The 25097-nt window shown below is 38.9% G+C and overlaps 1 protein-coding gene across 3 annotated transcripts in view; it reads right to left on the bottom strand.

Moving 5' to 3' along the window:
- UNC79 (unc-79 homolog, NALCN channel complex subunit) overlaps positions 1–25097 on the bottom strand; it is a 211751-nt gene that overhangs the window by 140493 nt on the left and 46161 nt on the right. For all 3 annotated transcript variants that reach the window (XM_070358461.1, XM_070358463.1, XM_070358462.1), the window contains exons 6-11: positions 20233–20321; positions 19573–19613; positions 16965–16993; positions 10311–10540; positions 8306–8477; positions 6447–6677 (exon numbers count right to left, since the gene is read on the bottom strand). In XM_070358461.1, coding sequence (XP_070214562.1) covers positions 6447–6677; positions 8306–8477; positions 10311–10540; positions 16965–16993; positions 19573–19613; positions 20233–20321 — 792 coding nt within the window. The remainder of the gene's footprint in view (positions 1–6446; positions 6678–8305; positions 8478–10310; positions 10541–16964; positions 16994–19572; positions 19614–20232; positions 20322–25097) is intronic.

Here is a 25097-nt window from a genome sequence, read left to right as displayed (position 1 = left end):
GCACACATCTTCATCATGTCCTCAATTATTTAGGAGAACCAAGTCTTTTCAATGTTAAAAAAGCTAATTTTTAAAATTATCACATTAGATTCTATATTTATTTTTGAAATTTGAATTGCCATTTTGGTTGAATGGATAACTAAGTATTATTTCATAGCAACGTATCAACCTGATTAATTGAGTATCCAAACCTTTTGATTTTTTGACAGCTTTAGATATTTTGCTTTCCAAAATCAAATCCTAAATAAAATCTTGATCTCAAATTGACTTTGAGGCTTCTGAGGTAGCTTTCAGAAAATCTCAAAGGATTCTTCACTCCTAGTAGAAAGAGATGTTAAACTAATTAGGTCTGTTTGATATGTTGAACTACATGAAAAGCATTGGCAAATAAGAAGAGATGCTTAACCCTCTCTAGTTTATATCTATATAGGTAAGTATTTTTAACATAAATATTTCAGAAATTATATGCAATTTGTAAAAATTATATGCCCTTTGTGTTCATGATTATATTTTTATGCTGCTTTGCCTGATAGTAGACAATAATGGAATAATTTTAACATCATAATTCCAGTTACTCTCATCAGATCTTTAATCACAGCCATTTTACTTTTTTAATTAATTTTTATTAGAGTATAGTTGATTTAAAATGTTGTATTAGTTTCTGCTGTATAGCAAAGTGAATCAATTATACATATGCACTGTGCTAAGTCGTTTCTAACTCTTTGCAACCCTGTTGACCACAGCCTGCCAGACTCCTCTGTCCAAGGGATTCTCCAGGCAAGAATACTGGAGTGGGTTGCCATTTCCTCTTCCAGGGGATCTTCCTGATGCAGGGATCGAACCTGGGTCTCCTGCATTGCCGGCAGATTCTTTACCATCTGAGCCACTAGGGAAGCCCTACTCCAGTATTCTTGTCTGGAGAATCCCATGGACAAAGGAACCTGGGTGGCTACAGTCCTGGCATCACACAGAGTCGAACATGACTGAAGAGACTTAGCATGCATGCATAGTTATTTACACAAGCTTAATAAAAATCTGTTCTCCTTGTAACTGGACATAATAGGAAAAACTGGTTATGCTATCAAGGCTTTGACTAAAATGTCATACTCGAGAAAGATAGGCAAAGAATCAAATATGACCAGACAGCTTTAAAGAACTGTGGTGGACATTATGAAGCCCATGCTTATAAAGCCCTCTTGGAAAAACCAGCCTGCTACTTGACTTTTGATGTCCCCAGTCTATAAGCAAATAAGAAAAGTCACTTCCTGACAGACCCAGAAACCTTAGAGCATTCAAGGGATCTCAAAAAGAAAAATTCACCCAAATCTACAAATACTGCAGATAAATATGAGAAATTCTTGGTTTGGCTTCCCAGCGTGGAAAGGCCTTTAAATGTCCAATCTGAGATTCTAGAAAAAACTTGCAGCAAAACAAACTCTTGAAGGTCCATGTGGTCAAATACCACTTTCGTTGTATGTAAATAATCAGGCCAAATTTAATGAGACTAGACTTACTTTGTGAACAGAATATCTTACTTTTAATTATCTTTGGTCAAAACTGGAAAATTCAGAAATTGTTTCAACAGAAAACTATACTCACACTTGCGGGTTATCAGATCTAGTCCTGTTCACTGAGCTATTTTTCACCTCTTTATAAACTGGATCCTGCTGTCTTGCACACTTTGTGAGTAATTAATGTTCCCAATTGTTTTGCCTACCTTTCTGACTTGGTGTCTCTGAGAACTAAAACCTGCCTGCCCAGATCCTTACTGAGACTCTAGGCAGTCTTGTCCCAAAGCCCAGCAAGCTAAAGCAGGCAACTTGATATAAACTTCAAAAGACTTCTTGCTTCAGCAGTTTAGGCCACTTGGGACGTTCACCAAACACCCACATCTTCCAGGCTCTGCTTCAGAAAATAACCATGAGTGACACTGATGAATTCATCATCATCTGGAGATGCTTCAAGCCCAGCATCTAGAAATCTTCACTGTTTTCCTTAGGCCGTAGAAACTAGGTTTATAGTCTACTCTAACCACTAATCTTTGTTTTCTACTTCCTTATTCCAATTTATGTTATTTTCCTCTTTTGTGTATCTCTTACCTAGCAGTTCCTAACCCAAATCTTCTCTCCAAGTCAGTCAACCTAGATTCCTTTTTGTGCGAAACTTCTAAGGAAGTTACAGATGGGAGAAATGTGGGGAGGCACTCAGACCCCCAGAGTTGGTATAAAGAGTATATTAAATGGAAACATTTGCACTAAAGAAGACGCAGAGAGAAATCTCATCTGAACTTCCTTTATGTGACTAAACTGGAGCCTCCAGAAAATATGGCTTCTATTAAGCCCCTCCAAAAGGAGTTCTTGTGAATTCAGCTGTCTTGGAGAAAGGCTGCCCATTTCCATTAGCATCAAAACACCCAAAAGAACTTTCCCTATCTTCCCCTTCAAGCCTCCTCACAAATGCTCCTCACACTCTAGAAGTTTGGCATATAAACTTTTTATCTCTGGTTATTGAAAAAAGTTTCCCATCAATGAGTACTTCTGTGTGTAAATGTAAATAAACTTTGTCTCTCCTCTTATTAATAACAAGTCAGTTCTGTCAATTAGTCGTGTCTGATTCTTTGTGACCCCATGGACTGCAGCATCCCAGGCTTCCCTATCCATTACCAACTCCCAAAGCTTGCTCAAACTCATGTCCATCAAGTCAATGATGCCATCCAACCATCTTATCCTCTGTCGTCCCCTTCTCCCCCTACCTTCAATCTTTCCCAGTATTGGTGTATTTTCCAATGAGTCAGTTCCTCACATTCAGGTGGCCAAAGTGCAGCTTCAGCTTCAGCATCAGTCCTTCCAGTGAATATTCAGGACTGATTTCCTTTATGATTGACTGGTTTGATCTCCTTGCAGTCCAATGGACTCTCGAGAGTCTTCTCCAACACCACAGTTGAAAAGCATCAGTTCTTTGGCACTCAGCTTTCCTTACACTTCAACTCTCACATCCATACACGACCACTGGAAAAACCATAGCTGTGACTAGATGGACCTTTGTTGGCAAAGTAGTGTCTCTGCTTTTTAATATGCTGTCTAGGTTTGTCATAGCTTTTATTCCAAGGAGCAAGTGTCTTTTAATGTCATGGCTGCACTACCATCTGCAGTGATTTTGGAGCCCAAGAAAATAAAGTCTGTTACCATTTCCATTGTTTCCCAATCTATTTGCCATGAAGTGATGGGGCCAGATGCCACAATCTTAGTTTATTGAATGTTGATTTTTAAGCCAGCTTTTTCACTTCCCTCTTTCACTTTCATCGAGAGGCTCTTCAGTCGTCTTTGCTTTCTACCATAAGGGTGGTGTCATTTGCATATCTGATATTATTGATATTTCTCCTGGCAATCTTGATTCCAGCTTGTGCTTCATCCAGTCTAGCATTTCACATGATGTACTCTGCATATAAGTTAAATAAACAGGGTGACAACACACAGCTTTGACTTACTCCTTTCCCAATTTGGAACCAGTCTGTTGTTCCACGTCTAGTTCTAACTGTTGCTTTTTGACCAGCATACAGATTTCTCAGGAGGCAGGTAAGGTGGTCTGGTATTCCCATCTCTTTAAGAATTTTCCATAGTTTGTTGTGATCCACATAGTCAAAGGCTTTGGCATAGTCAATGAAGAAGTAGATGTTTTTCTGGAACTCTCTTGCTTTTTGTATGATCCAGTGGATGTTGGCAATTTGATCTCTGGTTCCTCTGCCTTTTCTAAATCCAGTTTGAACGTCTGGAAATTCTTGTTAACGTGTCTCTTGACAATTACATGCAGGCTCCCAACTGCTGGAGCCAAGTTGGAAGAGGAAAAGTTTTCCTCCCAATATAATCATTTCCTCTTATTTTTCAGAATTCGTGGGGTTCCAGGCAAGAATACTGGAGTGGGTTGCCATTTCCTTCTTCAGGCGATTTTCCTGACCCAGGGATCAAACCCGTGTCTGCTGCACTGGCAGGCATTCTTTACCACTAGCGCTGCTTGGGAAGCTCTTTTCAGAATCATATCACACTAATTCTTTACTATTCCAAAAGAAACAATAATTGAAAACATATCAACACAGTCAAAGAATGCCAGGAAATGGGGAATTTCCATTATGCAAAAATCTGATTTTATATATAAGTCAGTAGGTGGCACCAAAGAAGAAAGAAGTGTATCTTGATAAATGCACAGAATGCTCTGACTTCTGGAAATCTAATAAAACCTACTCTCTAGAAGGTATGTGTTATGTTTTCTTCTTAAAATTCTTATTTAAACTGAAAACTGCCTCAAAATTTCATTGAAAGCAAACCCAAAAGTCACAAATAAAAATAAAACTTAGAAAATACCTTGAAATAAATTTCATGTATTACTGGCAGAAACTGATTCTAGATATCCATCTTGCTGGGTTAGACATGAATGATAGTACGAAGTCTTAGCAGCTGTGCATCTGAAACCTGTGATCCAATAAGGCAGAAGCAAGAGATCAAGCAAAGAGAAATTTGTCCTAGAGCCAGAAGAAAAGGAGCATTTGGGAAGTTCCTTTCTGGCTCAGCTGGTAAAGAATCTGCCGGCAATGCAGGAGACCTGGGTTCGATCCCTGGGTTGGAAAGATCCCCTGGAGAAGGGTCTGGAAAATTCCATGGACTGTATAGTCCATGAGATTGCAAACAGTTGGACATGATTGAGCAAGTTTCACTTTCACCTTAAGTCCTTTGGGCATTCCACATGAGAGGGCAGGGACCATTCATCCCTAGATATATATGTGAAACCACAGAAACTGCTCCTAGTCAAATGTTAGCCTTTCCCCAAACCAGAAAAAGGCTGAGCTCTAACAACCTCATGGAAAAGCTTTTTTTATTTCTTGTTTCTTAGTTAAAATATTCAGCAATGTCAGGAAAGAATAGTCCCTTAAATTTTTTAAAGATATGTCACATATTCATCTTGCCATTCTTCCCCATCTCAAACTAACATCAAAACAGCATATCAGCTAAAATGTAGTAACTAAACTCATTTAGCTCTATTGACTAAATTAAAGAGAGGTATTCCTCTTCTACAGACACTGATAACACTAGTATGTAAGGTGGTGTCAGCAGACAGGGTAGGGCTCCAGAGAAAGAACCAGGCATGGTTTTCCTGACAGAAGAGAAGCCACTTTCACCTAAGCCATTTTGTGATCTAAGCATGTTCACAATGCTTGCCCTTGAACAGGTCTCAGTAATCAACAATTTTAAGGACAGTAATAAAGAAGATCAGTCAAGAAACAATAGTCTAGCAATAAAAGAGTCCTAGTTCCTCCTCAGGGAATCTACCTCACACTTTTGAGTTCTGCAGGAAGCAGGGCCCCCACCCAGGTGGAGGATGGTGACGACATGCCGAGACCCCCGACTGGTCAGAAGGAAAGATGGTGTTGACTTTTTCTGACCCTCTTGACTTTAATCAACTAAAGCTTGGACTCTGTCCATCTTTGCCCCAGTTCTATGCTGAATTCTCCTCTGCTCAAGCCCCTTCATGAATATGCATGTATCCTTAGCCTAAAAGGTCTCCAATTTTGCTGTTGAGAGACACTGCCTTGGAAAGATGCCTGGTGTTCTCCTTACTTGCTGCAAGTATTAAGAAGTCCTTCCTTCTCCTGATCTTTGCCTTGTTGTATCTTTCAGCTCAACACCCACTGAGAAGTAAACCCAGGTTTTCAGTAACAATAGTGCTTCTCCCCAAGTCCTCCTCTCCAACAAGGTCCAAGCTGTAGGTCTTGATAAAAAGATGAGTATTTTATAGCAGGGCAAGAAAATTTTAAACATAAAAATTCTTCTCTGCCCATTTAGGCCTCCTCCTTCCCCTTTAGTACATGTTATGCAATTGCATTAACCAGACTTTCTTAGGAGATAACGTTCCTTCTTAATCGCATCAAGCGTCATAACTGCTTGGGAAATAACTTTCCTTCTTATCTTGTGAGAGGCCATGATGACCCGTGACCCACTCAGTTCAGTTCAGTTCAGTCGCTCAGTCGTGTCTGACTCTTTGCAACCCCATCAACAGCAGCATTACTCACTTAGTATGTGTAGATCTGGATTGTGTTAACTGTCAATAATATATCACTTGACATAAAACCCTTTGTCTCAAAATTTTACATATCTGTGCTTTGGCCTCCAAAGGGCAGAACAATCCTCAGAGCTTTCTGAAAGACTATCTCTTGGGTTATAATCCTCAGGTTGGCTCAAATAATATTTCCCCTTTTTTTTTTTTATAAACTTTTCATTTTTTTATTGGGGTATAGCTAATTAACAATGTTGTTAATTTAGTTAGTTAGATAGTTTCAGGTGACCAGCAAAGGGACTTATTCATACATAGACACGTATCCATTCTCCCCTCCATTTCTTTCCTAGATCAATTATTGATTAATTTTTTTTTTTTTTTAATTGACAGCCTCCACTTACCCGGGCAAATTCCATTGGTTTGGGAAGAAGGCACATGACCATGACATCAAAGCGAACATCACATACTGTCTTCAACCACTTGGTGACAAACTGAGGCTTCAGCTTTTCAACCAAACTTCCAACTTCATCATCCATCATATAGGCTGTGGAGTGGAACCACTGGAACACCATGGCCACGAGCCTGGCCAAGCTTTCCGTAGGCGTGTTCTCACTGGGCGTGCAGAGGCTCACCTGGAAATAGATTAGATTCTCCTTCAGCCTCAGTACATAATATGTTTGTTTAAAGACAAAAAAAAAAAAAGAGATGTCCCGGATAATCCATTTGAAATAGACAGTCCTATATAAATGATGGAGGACCACTTATCCTGGAAACTGTGTTCTTCTCTACAGAGAGACGAACTGCAACAACTTCCCCTCAAGACTGCACCTCCCAATAAGCTTTTTCACCTAAAAGAAATCAATTACATATTCTGTACCAGGTAAATACTTTTTTTTTAATTTTATTTTATTTTTAAACTTTACATAATTGTATTAGTTTTGCCAAATATCAAAATGAATCCGCCACAGGTATACATGTGTTCCCCATCCTGAAGTTAAGTCTACAAAGTGAAATTTCATAAATCTTCAGTGCAAAAATAATCTCTATATATTTCAGTTCCAAAATGATCAGATTCACTAAAAATTTTCTAGCAGTAATAATTCTGAAACCTTAGAGCACCACCCCTCAGTTCACCACATTATAGACTTTTCAAAACTGTTCACCATTTATTCATTAATCTTTTATTAAGCACTGAAATAGGATTCAGGAATATAAAAAATAAATAACACATTATCTTTGCCTCAATGAGTTCATAATAGTAGTCAGTTTGTCATTAGATAATAAGTTCTAGGAGTGAGACATGCAAAATCAATAATTAAACTCAAATTTGATAAAGCAAAACAAAGCAAAAAAATATATGAAAGCATAAAAGAGATGTATCACTAAGGAGATTTAATCTATTTCTCCAATGGGCAAAAACAAAAGTCTGCTTCTCTGCAGAACTGTCAACTTCAGCATTCTTGGAACTTTGCATCTATATGTTTGATCTTTCTTGAGTGAATACTTCAGCTGACTCAGTCAATAGAAGTCAAACTTCCCTGCACTGGTTTGGCAATAATTTTTCTGGCTGTGTTACAGACTTGCCATAAATAAACAAAAAGATCCACAGTAACTGAACTTGCAAACAAAATATTACATCAGTGGGAGGTGAATGATCTATAAATTATATTGAATCCAATATTTCACAATATACTCTAGCAACTTACCCACTTGTTTCTTGTCAAAATGTGCATTTCCAACAGTTTAGAATCTGGCACAAAAGGTTCTGACACCTGGCTATTTATTAGAATCAACAAGGGATCTTTTTAAAAAGTTCCCAAGATTCTGGGATGGAATCTGGGCAATGACATTTTTTGAAAGCCTTCATGGGTAAATCCAATGTGCAGTCACTGTCCTACAGTATAGACTTCCTATGCTAAGGTTGGCTTCTCAGAGGGTGCAGTGGTAAAGAATCTGCCTGCCAGTGCAGGAGACGCGAGAGACATGGGGTTCGATCCCTGACTCGGGAAGATTCCCTGGAGGAGGAAACAGTAATCCACTCCAGTATTCTTGCCAGGAAAATTCTACAGATAGAAGAAAGTGGTGGGCTACAGTCCCTGGGGGTCATGACTGAGCACACACACTGGTGGTGGTGAATGCAAAGGTTAATTTTTCACCGTTTACTATTTACTTCCCCTAAAAAGAACAGAAGAAACTCATCACCAGGGCAATGTTGGAATAAAACATAAGATGTTAGAGATTAATTAACTTCTTTTCTTACTAAGAACCATATTCCAAATTGACTGAGTAGCCGCTGGTCGTGCTTATCATCATCCTTATTGTCAAAGTCAGCATTATCCAGGGAATGATGCGAAGAGGAGAGGCCCAGCTGCCGCCGGCGATTCAGCTCATGTTCCCGCTGCTCAGCATGGAACTCGGCTTCTTTCAACAAGCTGCGGAAGAGGAGAAATTTCAGGTAAGACTACCCAAAAGCACACTCAAGATAATGACCCTATTCAGAGCAGTTACTTCACAAGTTTTCAAGCATCACTCATTTCTCCTTTAAATTGGAAGGACCTCATGTCCTTGTTATTTTCTACTCCATCCCCATCTCAGAGATCTATAAACTGAGGCACAAAGAGACTACTTCCTCCAATCAGTAAGAATCAACCAGAACTGATGCCTTCTGCTTTAAGTTCAACAATCATCCCACTAGAAGCCAATGCTTCTCCTATATCTAATATGAAGCTATGAAAGAAAAAAGTGAAAGCGAAAGTCACTCCATCATGCCAGATTCTTGGCAACCCGATGGACTATACAGTCCACAGAATTCTCCAGGCCAGAATATTGGAGTGAGTAGCCTTTTCCTTCTCCAGGGGATCTTCCCAACCCAGGGATTGAACCCAGGTCTCCTGCGTTTCAGGTGGATTCTTGACCAGCTAAGCCACAAGGGAAGTCCCATATGAAGCTACGTGGACATCAAATGCATGATCAAGGACAGTTTGAGGAACTGATACTCAAATGGAAAAACATTTAATAGAATTCAAAGACCTGACAGTGAACAAAAAAGATTCCTTTTTCAATTTTCTAAGAAGATGACAATTAAAAAAATAATACACAATGTTGGCAAGGGTGTAGCAAAAACTATCATGATGTATGAAATTCACATACACTCTTTGAAAATCAGATTGGTAATGTATCAAGTGTCCTTAAAATATTCATACCCTTTGATCCAGTCAGCCACATCTGGTCATGTACCCTAAATAAATAAAAAATACAGGACTGGCACTATACACAAAAATAACAGTAAAAATACTGGAAGAAATTGAAGTGTCTAATGGTGGAGGAAAACAATCTAGTGTACCCACTAAAAATGATAAATGTGGAAACTACACAACGTGGAGAGGAGCTAATGGTATAATGTTATATCAAAAAGAATGTGGATACACTGTGATTGCAATTATATAAGTAAAATAAGCATTTGAATAAAACTAGACCATATGCAAAAAAAAAAAAAAAACTGATGGTGATGACAGGAGTATGGTTGTTTTTTTCTCTTTCCAAACTTTCTGCATTGTTTTATTTAGCAAACATTTATTGCACTTCCACATGTGTTGGCCACTGGGATAAGAGAAACAGAAGACTTAGTCCTTATCTTTAAAACATACATTCTAATATTGTTTCTTTATCTTTAAAAATCTTGTCTCAGTGAATAGTATGCAAAAAGAGAACAAGTCTAGAGTTATCGCTTGTAAAGCTCGCTTTTTTTCATGTGATAGAAAAAGCCAGCTGCCTGCAGGATCTGGTCCATCTGACTCCACAGCCTTCTGGTTTACTCCAATACCGAATTATCTAGAGTTCTCCCATCCTTCGCTGCTGCAGTCAAGTCTGGGACACCTCTCTCCCACCCCTTCCCTCTGACGGGCGCCTCCTCTCCATTCCCTGAGAGTCCCATCTCTGTGTTGTCACTGTGCTCACCACTTTGGCTGGCAAATTCGTGCTTCTATTTTTACAGACCCCCCCCACCATGGGTAACTTGAAGGCAGAGACCATATTTCACTTTCTTCTGTCTTCCTGTGCCTACCACATGCCTGGCACATAACTGGCATTCCATAAAAATATTTGTTGAATGAGTGAATTAAAACATCATCACTGCAGCATTGTAGAAAGTGAGCTGTCTGGCTGAGGGCTCTTGGAGTTGAATTAAATGTACACATCTCAATGGGGAAAGGGTGGCTCAGAGAGAAGGCAGAGTTTTCAGGGAAAGCTACTAACAACCCTGTTACCTAATCACGGCCTCCACGGCACAGACAAGCTCCTCAGCGCCACATTCCCGGGTGTTGATGGGTGGAGGGGAGGTTTGATAGAGGTGGGTCTCTGAGGCGGCCCCCACTTCGTTACTGTGGTGATTTGAGTGGCATCTTTTGCAGTACCGAACAGGCCTGTTTCCGTGACGACCACAGCATCCTGCTGAAAAGCACGTGACCACAGCTCTTCTAACATGGGAACTGCAGTTCTAGGAAAAGAGTGAAATCAATTAAAATTCACCACTGAGGTAAACTGGGCTAACCATCGGAACGAACAGAAATTTCTAGGGCCACTAGAAGAGGCAGGACTTTCCTGAAGCGTCACTAGTTTCCAAAACGCAGCTCATCTCTAGCCAATTAGATTTCAGTCATAGTTAAAAATTAAGGTGAGAAGTGGTTTCTGTTTGTTGAGTAGTAGAAACTCTCTAAATATGAATGAAACTGTGTTAAAAAGTCCTCTATAAAGTGACCTCAGCTATCTGGCATGGGGTGTGGGGGGCTTCCTAGATTATTTCAAGTTAGTGTTTCAACAGTTTTCAGCAGAAATATGAAAAAAAAAATGAAAACTGTGGTCCAGAGAAAGCCTAGCACAGCACATCAGGGTAGGAAACAAACAATTTTAAACCCTAAAATAAACTTTCAAAATTATTTTATCCATCTCCTAAAGACCACATTTCTATTGCAGCTCATCTGTCCTTGATGCATTCAAGGACAGGTAGGGAGCTGTGCTGTGCTCAGCTGATGGCCCAGAAGCTGGCCTGCCCATCCCCACCAGCGTTCTTTCTATCAAGACCTAAAGAATGTGTCAGTTGATAACACGGGGACATCAAAGCACAGTAATAACCATTCACAGATGCAGCTGTTGAACATCAGCTACAGAAAAAGAATCAACAGATGAAGTGTGAAAAATGGTGCAGTGAAAAAGAGAGATCCAGAGTTCAGGGGAGTTTATTATCAGAGCTGCCCTGACAGGAAGCAGAGGGGCAAGGCAGCGCCCACGCCCACATCAAGCAACTTGAGGAGCAGTCAGGAAATATCCCTGACCTCTCCATAAAAGTGTGCCCAAGCCTGTTAGAGATGCCACCACCACATACTCAATAGCTTGTGTCAGAAAGCATTTCACCCTTTTGATAGAGCTTATTAAGATGGCAAACACTGAAAAAGAATATGATTATATGTATATGCATAACTGAATCACTTGGGTGTCCACATGAAACTAACAGAACATTGTAAATCAACTATTATCCAATAACATTATTTTTAAAATATGGAACCAGAGAAATAATACCCTAAGCCATGATGAACTCAGGGCTTGGAGAAGATTGGAGAACCTTCCATGACAGATATCTTGGGGAAACAGAAGAAAGAAGAAAGCAAGCACAAAACCTACATCCAGACATTGACTGTGTGTTGAATTGCTTATCGGAAAAATCATTTCAAAGTAAGGCTTGTTCCACTTCGATTTTAGCACAAGGCTTTGGATACAAGTGCTGGGAAATCTCATTTTCTGAACAGGACTCGGGTCAATAAATCATAAAAACAAGTTTAAATTTTTATGATCTTTTTTCCCTTTTATTAATGTTTTTTAAATTATTTGTTAAAATACAATGTCTTTCTTCTGCACCGAGACCTATGTCTTCTTCAATATCCAAGTCAGTCCTGACTTCTCCAAGTGAGGTATATTTCTTGCTTTGTGCTCTTTCTTTCTCTTTCACATACTAAGTTTCATTCTGGAAGCACATGAATCTTTACCAGTTTGGGACTTCTCCAAACCAAACCAAACCACATCACTAGCAACATGGTTGATGTCAGAGCACACTGTTAGTGCTTATTTCTTCCTTTTGACTGTAATTAGTCTTTGTTCCTCTGGGATTCCCACTGTTACATAAACAATGGAATGTGGATATGGGCTTAGTGTGGAGAAAGAAATGGCAACCCACTCCAGTATTCTTGCCTGGAAAATCCCATGAACAAAAGAGCCTGGAGGGCTACAGTCCTTGGGGTCACAAAGAATCAGACATGACTGAGCAACTAACAGACAGAACAGATGGGTTTAGTGGGTAGTTATTAGCTATAATAAAGTCCTGATGTTTAAGGCCTACAATCTCCTATCCTATTTCCTGGTCACAAATTATTTACATTCTTTCCACATGCAAATTCCTGGCTGGAGGTTCAAGGTGGTCTCATTAAATGAAGTCCAGTGGTGGTTGAGGCTCTTTGGATTTGGTTCCTCAGATAGGCTTCCATGTGCCTTGAACCCAAATGAGCTGTGCCAGCTTGAACTGAGAAAACACGGCTGAGTAATACTCATATGACTCCCAAGACAATTTCTAAAAAGACATGCTGCCTCTAAAAAGACATCTTGCAGTCTGAGAAAGTTCTCTCTTCAGAAGCTTCCTCATCAGGATACTCTTCTCAGGATTCTGTCATGGCCCAGGCATATGGAGAGGCAGTAAGTCTCTACTCAACAGGGCTGGCTAAGCCCAGCCTTCAAGTCACCCCATCCCAGAGCCCTAACATATGATCTAGATGCCACTAGATAATTTCAGCCCCTAGCTATTCAAGTCTCCCCAGCGCGTGCATGCATGCTCAGTCACTAAGTCGTGTCTCACTCTTTGTGACTCCATGGACTCTAGTCCACCAGGCTCCTCTGTCCATGGGAATTCCCCAGGCAAAAATACTGGAGTGGGTTGCCATTTCCTCCTCCAGGAGACCTTCCAAACCACGTCTCCCGCATTGGCAGGTGGATTTTTTACCAATGAGCCACCTGGGAGGCTGTTAGTTTTCCCAGATGAGGCCCCAAATATCATCAAGCAGAGATAGGCTGTGGACTGTGCCCTGCCCAAATCCCTGACCCTCAGAATCTAAAAGCATAATTAAACAGTTGTTGCTTCATGCTGCTACATTTTGAGTGATTCCTTAGGTAGTATCTGGATATACTGCATACATTAGTATCTGGAATATAAACTGAAAGTCAGCCTAACATGCTTTAATACCACGTGCCATCAATTCTAAATAATATCAGTGATAAAATACTTTGCCCCTAAATAACCTTTGGTTGGTCAAAGTTCTAAACAATTGCTATGGTTCCTACTAAGTTTTTTCAATTTTTTTTTTTAGTTGAAGTGAGAGTTGGACAATAAAGAAGGCCAACACCAAAGAATGGATGCTTTTGAGCTGTGGTGTTGGAGAAGACTCTTGAGAGTCCCTTGGACTGCAAGGAGATCCAACCAGTCAATCCTAAAGGAAACAAATCTTGAATATTCATTAGAAGGACTAATGCTGAAGCTGAAGCTCCAATACTTCGGCCACCTGATGCAAAGAGTCGACTCACTGGAAAAGACCCTGATGCTGGGAAAGACAGAAGGCAAGAGGAGAAGGGGATGACAAAGAATGAGATGGTTGAATGGCATCACTGAGTTTGAGCAAGCTCCAGGAAATGGTGAAGGACAGGGAAGCCTGGCATGCTGCAGTCCATGGGGTCGCAAAGAGTCGGACACAACTGAACGACTGAACAATAATAGTCGATTTACAACGTTGTGTTAATTTCTCTACAGCACCTACTAAGTTTAAATAAGGCTTTGCAGGTGGCTCAGAATCTGCCTGCAATGTGGGAAACCCGGGATAATAGATTTCCAAGCCACAGACAGTCCTCAACCCTGTGAACTCAGCTACATGCATTCATTTCAAAAGTAAACCAGAGAGATTTCTCTTGAGTTCAGATTCAGCTGGGTATGTTTTCATATGTTCACTCAAACCACGCTGTTTCACTGCTTGGAATTTTTTTTCATAAATTTATTTATTTATTGGCTACACTGGGTCTTCGTTGCTTTGTGCAGGCTTTCTCTAGTTGCAGTGTGTGGGCTTCTCATTGTAGGGGCTTCTCCTGTTGAGAAGCTTCAGTACTTGCAGCATGTGGGCTCAGTAATTATGGTACACGGACTTAGTTGCCCATGGCATGTGGAATCTTCCCAGACCAGGGATCAAACCCATGTCCCCTGAATTGGCAGGTGCATTCTTATCCACTGCACCACCAGAGAAATCCTCACTGCTTAGAATTTTAAACATAAATAAATAATTCCAAGTGGTATCATCGAATAACAAAAACAAAATTAAGAAAAGTCTGTCTCTTGATGCTTATTTGACATAATCTTTTTTTTTTACTGTAATATAGTTGATTTACAATGTATTTGATACAATCTTGCCATTTATTTCAAACCTACAGTTCAAATGTAGAAATATCTAGTACTGAAAGAGGTAAAGACACAAGCTTTGCCCAAAGCAAGCTTGAAACATTCGGATCTATTATGAACCAAATAAAAGTTCTCAAAATGAACTTTCATATAAAATACATTTATTAAAGAATAAGTAATAAAATGTGCTAATTTTAAGCTTTTACCAAAAATAATTTTGTCACATAAATGAGGAGAGTGTTAAAAAATGATCCATTGTGGGTGTCAAATATGTTAGGTATACCACCAGAGCAAGGATATGTCAATTTAGGAAATAAAACTGTTTCTCATCCTAGTCTCTCCAGCTTGTAAAAGATCCTCAAAGTAGTAAATAGCCTCAGGATAAAAATGAAATCAAAAGTATGGTGAATGACTATGATCCTTTGTTAAGACTTCCGAAAGATATAAGGTAATGCCCAGTTGAGCGTCTCTGCTAGAACATAGCTTCTAATAATGTTAAGGCAGACTGAAATGCCCACAATATAAAAGGAACTGTCTCAAAAAGAATTACAGATGTGGCTTGGAGGGCACTGAACTCCAATGAGATTCACTGAAAATCCGCAAACTTTGAAAGAAAGGCAAACGAGTAAAAGCACCACCCGCAGACTAAAAGGGACACAGTGTGACACAAGAAGAGGTCTACAGACCCCATTTCTGCACGCAGGAGGCAAGCTGGGAGAGTCACTCAGCAACATGGGCTATTTCTTATTGAAAAGTAAACATGTCTTAGAGAGTGGAGGCAAGATCCCAGGACAAAAATGAATTAGGAAACTACTCCCAGGAAGCAAAATCAGACCCTAATCAAGGCACATTTGCTATCCCTGGAGACAGAAGAACTGCTGACATGTTCATGGCTGGAGTTGCTATAGACTAGTGACAGCTATCTGCTTGCTCTTGCTCTTTTTGAACAGAGGTCTATTGCTGTCATCCTATCCCTGTCTCACCATTTTGTGTTGGGTATGTAGAGGGCACATAACTTGCTTTTTAATTCACCAGTCTCTGGTTCAAGAAAATTTGTACCTGAAGGGTTTCATCAGTGAGCAGACCAGATGCAGATCACAGGACGTTAAGCCTGAAGCCATAAGTGGGTTAGACTTCTGCAGGTCTCGTAAGGTGGTAAGAATATTTGTCATACAGAAAGAATGTAAGTAATTATGTGCAGAAGGTGAATTGTGGTAGATTAAATATGGTCACAAAATTCTTGCTGCTCCTTCTCTAAAAGAGGAGGAGTCTATTTGCCTACTTGTTTAAACTGGGCTGTGCTCTGGACTTGCGTTGATCAATGGAATGCAGCAGAGGTGATGCTGTGCTACCACTGAGCTTCAGTCTCAAAAGTCCTTGCAGCCTCCTCTCTTTTTCAGAACACTCATACCTTGAGAACAAATCCAGCCTAGCCTCCTGGAAGATGAGACACCTAATGGAAAGAGAGAGGGCCAGACACCCCAGTCATCCCAACCATTCCAGCCATCCCAGTTGAGGCTCTAGACATGTGAGTAAAGTCATCTGGGACCAGCCAATTGCCAGCAAACCCACGAACTGACTGCAAATACCTGAGTGAGCCTAGAGGAGTTTATGAAGAGAACTATCTAGGTGAGCATAGGCAGGGCTGCTGATCCACAAAATTGTGATCAAACAAATGTTTGCTGTTATAAGTTAATACACTTTAGGATAGTTTATTACATGGCAATAGAAAACTGAAACAGCCCTCCAAAGGTATCCACTCATAATCAACTCCTAAAACGTTTAAATGACATGTACATGGTCTCATAGCTAGATGGGAAGACAGCTGACCAGAATCCAAGTATCTCAATCAACCAGTCCAGAGTTCTTTGTATGACATCATACTACCTTCTCTTGTATTTCTCAAACAACTAGAACAAGAAAAGAAGATGGAAATAGTTCAGGGAAAGTGTCACGAACAGTGGCTATTTGAAGGAAGAATCTTTAAGTAGAGATACCATTCACCTCACATATAAATATGTATTTTCCATATATATTTGGTCTGGTTATGTTTTTGACACACAAGTGTTGGATCACTTGCACTCCACTTGCAAACAATAAAGATTTTTTAGCAAACAAGATCATCATTTACCGAAATTAAGTTGCATTGTCACTCACTTTTGTATTCAGGTTTCTACCCCAGAGTTACACATATGCTTTTATTTCATATTATTTTTCAGAAACACTGTGCATATGATGGGTAAGCAAAAGCAGAAATGGAAATAGAGGCCATCGAGACATAGCAATCTTGCATGCTGAATAATTTCCTTTCCCCCTTCACAAATACAGTGACATGTACATACTGGGAAACCATGGTGCAGAAATGAGACAGATGTCAATGAATGAATTTACATACAAACACAGCAAATCATGCCGCACCACACAGATGGTTTGCTCTTACCTTCTTCTGACATATAGCAGATATTTCAGCTGTAAGGGGAAGGTACACAAAATATCAACAAAAAATGAGAGCCCATTTTAAATAAGGGCAGCCACGAAGAGGAGTAAAACAAGCTTAGTAACACAACCTCTAGATTTGGCCAAAACATCTTTCTCCTTTGTCTCATGAATTGTCATCTACTCATTCTTAATGAGATTTAAAATGCTTGTGTGCCGCAAATACTTTACCTATTCCTAGAAATAATTCAACCTTCTCAGATATGACTTAGAATTCAGATCAAATAATTTTAATCTCACCCAGTCATTTGACAGAGAACAAAATTGAGGGTTAGAGGAGTTCTTCAGGATCATACAAGCTATCAATGGTAGAGACCAATCAATCCAGAAATGTCTCTGGATTCCCTGTCTACTGCTGTTCCATTATGCTATGACACTGAGTTGATGTGATATACTTAGAGTTTCGCCATGGAGATGATTTGCTATATCAGAACTATAGAAAAAAACTTAATAACTTAAATGAATTAGACTCAAACTCTCAACTAACATCAGTCCTTAACTAGTGCAAAACCAGCTGCAGGCTTATTAAGAGAAAATATCTTTCAAACCCATGGATAGGTCAGTTGGAGTAAGGCTGTCAAACTACCTTAGTACTTCAGGATTAAGTTTAATAAATGGATAAAACTCTTTGTGGTAGGCATACCAATTATCTCCAAGAAAATTAGTGGTTGATAAAACTTGAAAATAATTTTTCTAAGAATCTGTTAACATTTCCCCTGAAATAGTAAGTGCTCAAAAATAAATTAAACCGTTGTTAATAGTCTATATCACAACTTACTAACAAAATCGAAAGTAAATGTCTCCCAAACTCCATCTGGAAATTATGAATTAGTGAATGTCAAATCAATGAGATTAACAACTCAGTTTTTAAAACAGATTTTGTTTAATTAATGGTTATTTAATAGTTTGATATCCTGGCATTTATCTTAAGCTGAGGTTAGTGGGTCATCTCTCTGGATAAGTAATAAAAAGTTATTATCAATTTTCTTCAACCCATGAATATCATCTGGAGATGACCAGAATTCAGCAACATATCTATACAGTAAGTCCCCTACATACAAGCACGTTTCAGTCTGAGAGTGCATTTGTAAGTCCAATTTGTTCATCACGTGTAACAAAGTTAGCCTAGGTACCCAACTAACACAATCAGCTACATAACCATTGCTTTCATGCTTGCTTCCAGACATTCTGGGCTTGAAATAAAGATACTGGACTACTGTACTCTATACAATACAGTACTATACAATGAAGTACACAAAAATACAATCACCTGTGGAGGATGCACGCACCCCAGACATTCCAGACATGTGAACCAACTTATGAGATCGAACATGCGAACACATGTTTGCATCTCTGAAAGTTCACAACTGGAAGGGTTGTATGTAGGGGACTTAACTGTATTTAAAATATAATTTAGAACCTGACTATGGGTTTTACCTCAGAGCACTGGAAGTTCACTTGCAAGGTAGCCTCATTTAAGAGGGGAAAAGTTATCTTTACCTATGTAAACCCAAATCTTTTTACAGATATTCTTATATAATTTTTTAAATATCTCTTTGAAGGATATAGAGCTGACATTATTGATCCATTTTACAAATGCAGAGCATTCATTAAATAATTTATTTCTTAAGGTTGAGATAATCTAATATTGAGTTAAACTATAAGGAAATGGTGTATAATTATCATCAAGCAAAGTACTTTAGTTTTTTAAAAAAACCCTGAATTTAGTTAACATAAGGTGTTTACACATAAATTCTTTCATGTAAGTTCTTCTATTATCTACCACTGAATTATAGATCAAGCTCCTCCTGTGTGCCTGATCTATACTCAGTATCAGATCAGATCAGATCAGTCACTCAGTCTACTCAGTATACCCCCAGCTTTTTCCAGCTTTCATCTTTCCTCTGCTTTCCTGAGAGTTTTCTTCCTGGTCATTTCAGCCTGCAGTTAGGTGACTGGAATATCTGCCTCCCCATACATAGAGAAATGTTCTTTGACCTGCCAGCTTGCCAGCATAGCTTTCAGAACTCTAACAAACTGCAAGCATTACAATCTCATCTTTTCACTGAGATGGGCCAGATGTATTTATTTATCCCCATTTTACTGAAGGAGAAACTGACACTCATGATCATTGAATGATTTTCCCTTAAAACACAGAGCTAGTAACAGTGGCAGAAGAAAGACCCATTATTCAATGCTCTCCTCACTGATGTTCTTTATTCTCCTTCTGGCCTGGCACAGCAAGCATATCCTTGGCAACACCTGTTACATACACAGAAAATCCCTTAAGACAGAATTCAGCTTTGGTCATACAGAATCCCAATTCCAACACCTACCCTTAATTTTGGTAGAAGTGATACTTCTTCCCTTAATATTCATGTATGGGTATATTACAACCAAGACATTGATACAAGGCTTCATATAAATGAATATTCATAGTAAATAATACTTTGGTTGCTGTCTTTGTAAAGTAAAAACAGTACAAAAGGAGACAAATCACCTGTACCATCTGTCACAATTTACTTATTATTCATCCTTCCTGAAAACCATACCTTGCGGCAGAAGAACATCAATCAGCCATTCACTGTGGTCCCTATAAAGAACAACAAAATCCATTTTTGAGCCTTTCTGCAATGTTACCCTTCCACATGAATGCTTATAAGCTGCACGCTATTGTTAAAACACTTCTAATAGAAAGGACATGTAATTAAGAGCACTATCTTAATAAACTTTTTAAATGTTTAATGCATTCCAGTTAAATTTTAAATTATAGGCATTTCATCATATTCAGTTATCTTTAAATGATATTCTCCAGATGCTAATTAAGTCAGCCAAAATACAGCATGATTTGTAGAAAGCTGAGTGTGATTCTGTGAAACTAACAAGCACAGAAAAAGCATATGAATTTTACGTCACGTTTGAAAACCACAGCTTTCTTTTCTTTTTCACTGTGGCCTTTTTAACAGGGTCATTTGAAAATTGGAGCTGTTTATTAAGTGGAATTGCTGTCTTTTGTCACATGCAGAGAAATACTGAAACATTTCAAAGCTGATGTCTTTTCAAATGAAGGTTTGCTATATATTAAATATCTGACAAGCTAACCTTTAAAAAACAAAGAGGCTAATGGGAAATGAGGGTAACATAATCAATATAAGACGAAGTGATTATTCTTCTCAGCGTCGCCCTATTAGATTGTCTTTTCTTGCACCTACCCTGCAATCCGCTGGCTGCATTCTTCACAGAGATACAACGGGGGTGGTTTATCACCCAAAGCTACAGACAAGGAGGGGTCTATACACATCTGAAACACAGGAAAAGACAGAATGAACTCTCTTGCCCTGTTTATCACGTCCCCTATATCAAGGACAAAAATGTTTCAGTAACAGATTTTCTAAAGCAAAGCAGAATAAACATTTTTTAGTAAAACCCATTCAACCTAAAACTGTTTTTCCAATACGGTGATTTAAATGTGACTAGTGTGGTTTTTCATTTCTCTTGTTATTTGCAATGCAAGTAACAAGTAGTGTCAAGAAATCCACCCTCATTCTATAAAGATAAAAATATCATCTCATTTGGTGGCTGTTCAAATTGCTTCTGTATTACTCACACAGTAATTCCTTCTTTAATGTGGTAAACACAGTAATCTGTCTTTGGGAAAAGGAAAATGCATTATTAAGATGTAAAAATCATAACTGTTAGCAAAATGCTGGCAGTAGAGAATTTCGCTTCTCAATAGACCTCATTCAGAAAATTGAGCATTAAATCTAACATTGAGTGATTCCCTTTTCTTACTCGGGAATCTAAAATCTAGATATCCAACTTTCACTTTCAGGTGTTGTTGTTTTTTTTTTTTTTTGTCCACATATGATCTGTAGTTTGTTTAACTGTGCAGTATTCTGTTCAATTATTTACGGCTGTTTCCATTAGCCTAAGTACAAAGATGAAAAGTGTTAAAAGTGATCACTAGGATATTTCAAATACTTGGATGTTTTAAATCAAATGGACAAAATAGTCGATGACTAACTGGATTTTGTACTTTGCATCAGTCTAAATGTTTATGACTTTCCAAAGAAATTTTGAATTCTGTTCCTGCCCTTCAAGAAATAATCAATCCATGCTATAGCTAAGTATGTAGTTAACATGCCTAGGACACAAATTCTAAAAGTTCACTCTGCCTTTTCTTTAGTTTTTGTTGCTTTTTTTTTTACCAATTTGAAGGGACAAGTGAACTGAACTTAGGGGTTTCAATGGTTGGGGAAGCAAGAGTTAGAATTTCTAAATTTAAATAATTATACCATGAAAATCTGTAAATTATATATTCCCTGGTGCTAAAGGCCCAGTGTGAAAATTTTCCTTAGTAAGATTCATGCTTCGTTTGAATAACCACTTTTTGGCAAGTCAAATCAGGGACTGGCAAACTTTCTGCAAATGGCCAAAGGGTAAATATTTCAGGTTTTGTGGGTCATATATTCTCTGTCACAACTACTCAACCCTGCTGTTGTAGCATAAAAGCAGCCAGAGACAATGAATAAGCAAATGAGCATAGCTGTGTTCCAATAAAACTTTATTTGCAAAAACAGGCCAAATTTGGCTGAGAGCCATAGCCATAGCCGTTGCTGACTCCTGTGTAAGGTAATTACCTGGGATCCAAATATTTCACAAGGTGATATTTCAAGTGGGACCAAGTAAAACCAAAAAGCAGAGTATGATATAATAGACTATATTTCCAACATACTTTCATTTTAGAATCTATCATAACTTTCGGCTCTTGTTCTTACTTTTTTGCAACCTATTGCAAAAAAAAAATAGATAATATTTTTCTATTTGGCAAATTATTATGTAACCAAGCTTCCCTGGTTACAGGCTCAGCTGGTAAAGAATCCACCTGCAATGTGAGAAATCTGGGTTTGATCCCTGGGTTGAGAATATCCCCTGGAGAAGAGAAAGGAAGATCCCCACTCCAGTATTCTGGCCTGGAGAATTCCATGGACTGTATAGTCCATGGGGTCACAAAGAGTTGGACATGACTGAACAACTTTCACTGTTATGTAACCAAGCAGGACCTGATGGGGCCTTCCAGAGACAGACACCTCCCCCAAGCTTCTGCTGTAGCTCCTCTCTGAAGTTACCCAGATAACAGTATCTGATGAACACTTTATAGACACTAAAACCACCACCAAATGGAAGAAATTTATTTGATGATCATGAGTATGTAGCCCGAGACATACTGTGCCTAAGGACTGATAATGTTAACCCCTGTGACACCACTGTGTTGCCTCACCTTCAACCAGTCGGAGAATTTTGCCCGAGCTGACCACAGACCACAGACCAACCTGAGACCGCCTCCGGCTCCCTCACCTCGCTTGGCCTTTGAAAATGCTTTGCTGTTTCAGCACTACCTGTCCCAGACTATTTGTACAGCACATTACAATAAATGCTGCACTTGCCTTCACCACAACCCAGTATCAGTAGTTTTATCTTTACAGCATGCAGGTGGGGCAACCCAAGCTTAGTTAGGTAACAATTACTGCCTAGTGTCATGCCTCTCTGTTATAGAGATACTGGGTTTTTTGTGAAGATAAACCCGTTTTCCCTGAGGTTTTCCCATGCACCCTATATGAACCTGTTCTTCAGTATAGTTAATTTACTGTCATTTCTACTGTGTCATTGATACTTCTGTTAGGTAAAGATGTTTTTTCATTCCACTTCCCCCAAAAAACTCCTAGGATGTTATAACTATAAATAGTTAATAGTGATTAGCTAGTTGACCTCTGACATGTTAAATGAATTAACATGACCCATAACTAGATTTGTGGCTAGTACTGTCAATCCCATTCTACTCTGAACAGATCAGTTTACAACCATATTAACATGTTCATATCTGACTGATCTGTTACATTTTAAAATAGATATTTTCTGTCTATAAATATAATACATGCCCAAGGCAGAGGCTTCAGAAAATGGAGACAAGGAAGGAAGAAAATCTAAACAGCTCATTAATCCGCCATCTCAATGCAGTTGCTAGCAACATTTTAATGAGCATTATCAGTTGGTTTTGACTGTGAATGTGAATATAAAATCTTTATACCTAATTTTTAAGCTAAATAGGCATCATACTGTATAATTTCATAATTTCCTTATCATTTAACATTATTCTATAAGCATCTGAATTTGGGGTACCTTGATCTACTGTCCTATGCTCACATCTCCATGTATTTGGGGAGCGCTCATATCATAAAGAAAGAGCAACCCTGAGCCAGACCTGTGGTAAAACCAGCCCCAGCACAGGAAGTGTCAGTAAGAATATTACCTCTCTGGGAAGTGTAGAGCAAAAATGCAAAAGGAAGTTCTTTAGGAAAACGGGGGTTGAGAAAGTAAACTTCTGGGGATGAGAAAAACTTCTTAGAACTAGATAGAGGTGGTAGTTGCATAATATTGTGAATGTGATAAATGCCACTGAACTGTCCACTTTAAAACAGTTAGTATTATGCTATGTGGATTTTACCCCCATTTAGAAAATGACAGAAGGTAGAATGGTTTGGCTTATTTTGGAGGACTGGCTATAGGGAGCGGCCTGTGAGAAAAGTGAAGCTGGTCCAGAGGAGAGGACTGGACTGTTTGCCTAGAAGAGAGGGAGAATTTCTAATTCATGATGATTTCTGTGGGAAGGAAGCCAAAAACCATTTCTAATCAGAATGCAGCCTGACATAAAATCAAGTAAAAATAACTGGAAAATTAGACAGATTTTCTGTTGATGTCTGGGTAAATCAAAAGAGAGCATTGTGACTCAGGCAGAAAGAAGAAAAGACAGATATAGAAACCAGGGGAAGCGTGAAAGTTTCATTATTGTGAAGAATTAAGCTGAACTCTGTGAATAACATTCGAACTCACCTGGTTTAGCTCAAAATGTCCTCACACCAGAAAGTACCTGTGAACCGCAAACGTCTACGGACGTTCACGGAAGGGTGTACATAGTAGACTGGGAGAGGACTGTGCTGCCCTTGTTGGGTTACCCTCACCTGCTCTTTCTCAGCATGAAAGTGTTAGTTGCTCAGTCGTGTCCGACTCTTTGCAACCCCAGGGACTTTGGCCTGCCAGGTTCTCTGTCCATGGGATTCTCCAGGCAAGAATACTGGAGTGGGTTGCCATTCCCTTCTCCAGGGGATCTTCCCAACGCAGGACTCAAATCCGAGTCTCCTGCACTGCAGGCAGATTCTTTACCACACCAGGAAGCATAAATTCATCCAATTTGCTTTCATCAAAGGAAAAGATAAAGCATAATAACACAAAGATGTTCTTTGTTGGTAAAATATGTCTAGATGATAATGTGATGACTGGCACTCCTTCTCCACTTTTGGTATATGAAACATATTTTATTTCATTTATATTTCTGTGGTTCCATTTGTACTTTTTATATCTCATTTACCTTTTCTACTGTTTCTATAAAATGATAATATTATTTTTCTATCATTTGGTAATCTTCACAGTCTACCTATCTACCTGTCTATAGAACAAGGGGGGCAAACCCCAATGACAATAGGTTCTAAAAAGTAACTTGAACTTTAGTCACTTGGCCTAATTCCCACTTGTCGTAATAGAAAAATTAACCTTTGCAAATCCAGACATAGGTCTCTCTATCCAAGTGTTGTATCTGACAAATATACCATAAATAATTTTGTTAAGTGATGTGATCATTTTTCTCAATATTCAACTTCAAAGATTCAGGGTCATAACAGGACAGAACCAATTTGATGTGGTAGAAAAAGAATAAGGCTGAGAGTCAAGGTACCTGGTTCAGGCTGTGTGACCTTAGGAGAGTTACTTGACCTTTCTAAACCACTGTTCCCTTACTTCTACTGTAATTTTCTATGTGTTTGCTATCCAACAATCTCTCAGTCATTTCAACGAAAGTCGCATTTGTGAATTGAGCTCAGACTTCACAAATTTATCTATGTTTGTCCTATGACTTTGAATTCACATAATAATACACTAGGCCACTCATAATTTGTAGCAAACACATGAAAACAGGGCAAAGTACATCTCTTTGAGTCTATTAGCCCAAATAGAAACCAGTCAA

The sequence above is a fragment of the Bos mutus genome, chromosome 21, assembly GCF_027580195.1.
Source record: "Bos mutus isolate GX-2022 chromosome 21, NWIPB_WYAK_1.1, whole genome shotgun sequence".
NCBI classification, from domain to species: domain Eukaryota; kingdom Metazoa; phylum Chordata; class Mammalia; order Artiodactyla; family Bovidae; genus Bos; species Bos mutus.
The sequence above is the reverse complement of the archived record's forward strand: the minus strand, read 5'-3'. Positions and strand labels throughout refer to the sequence as shown.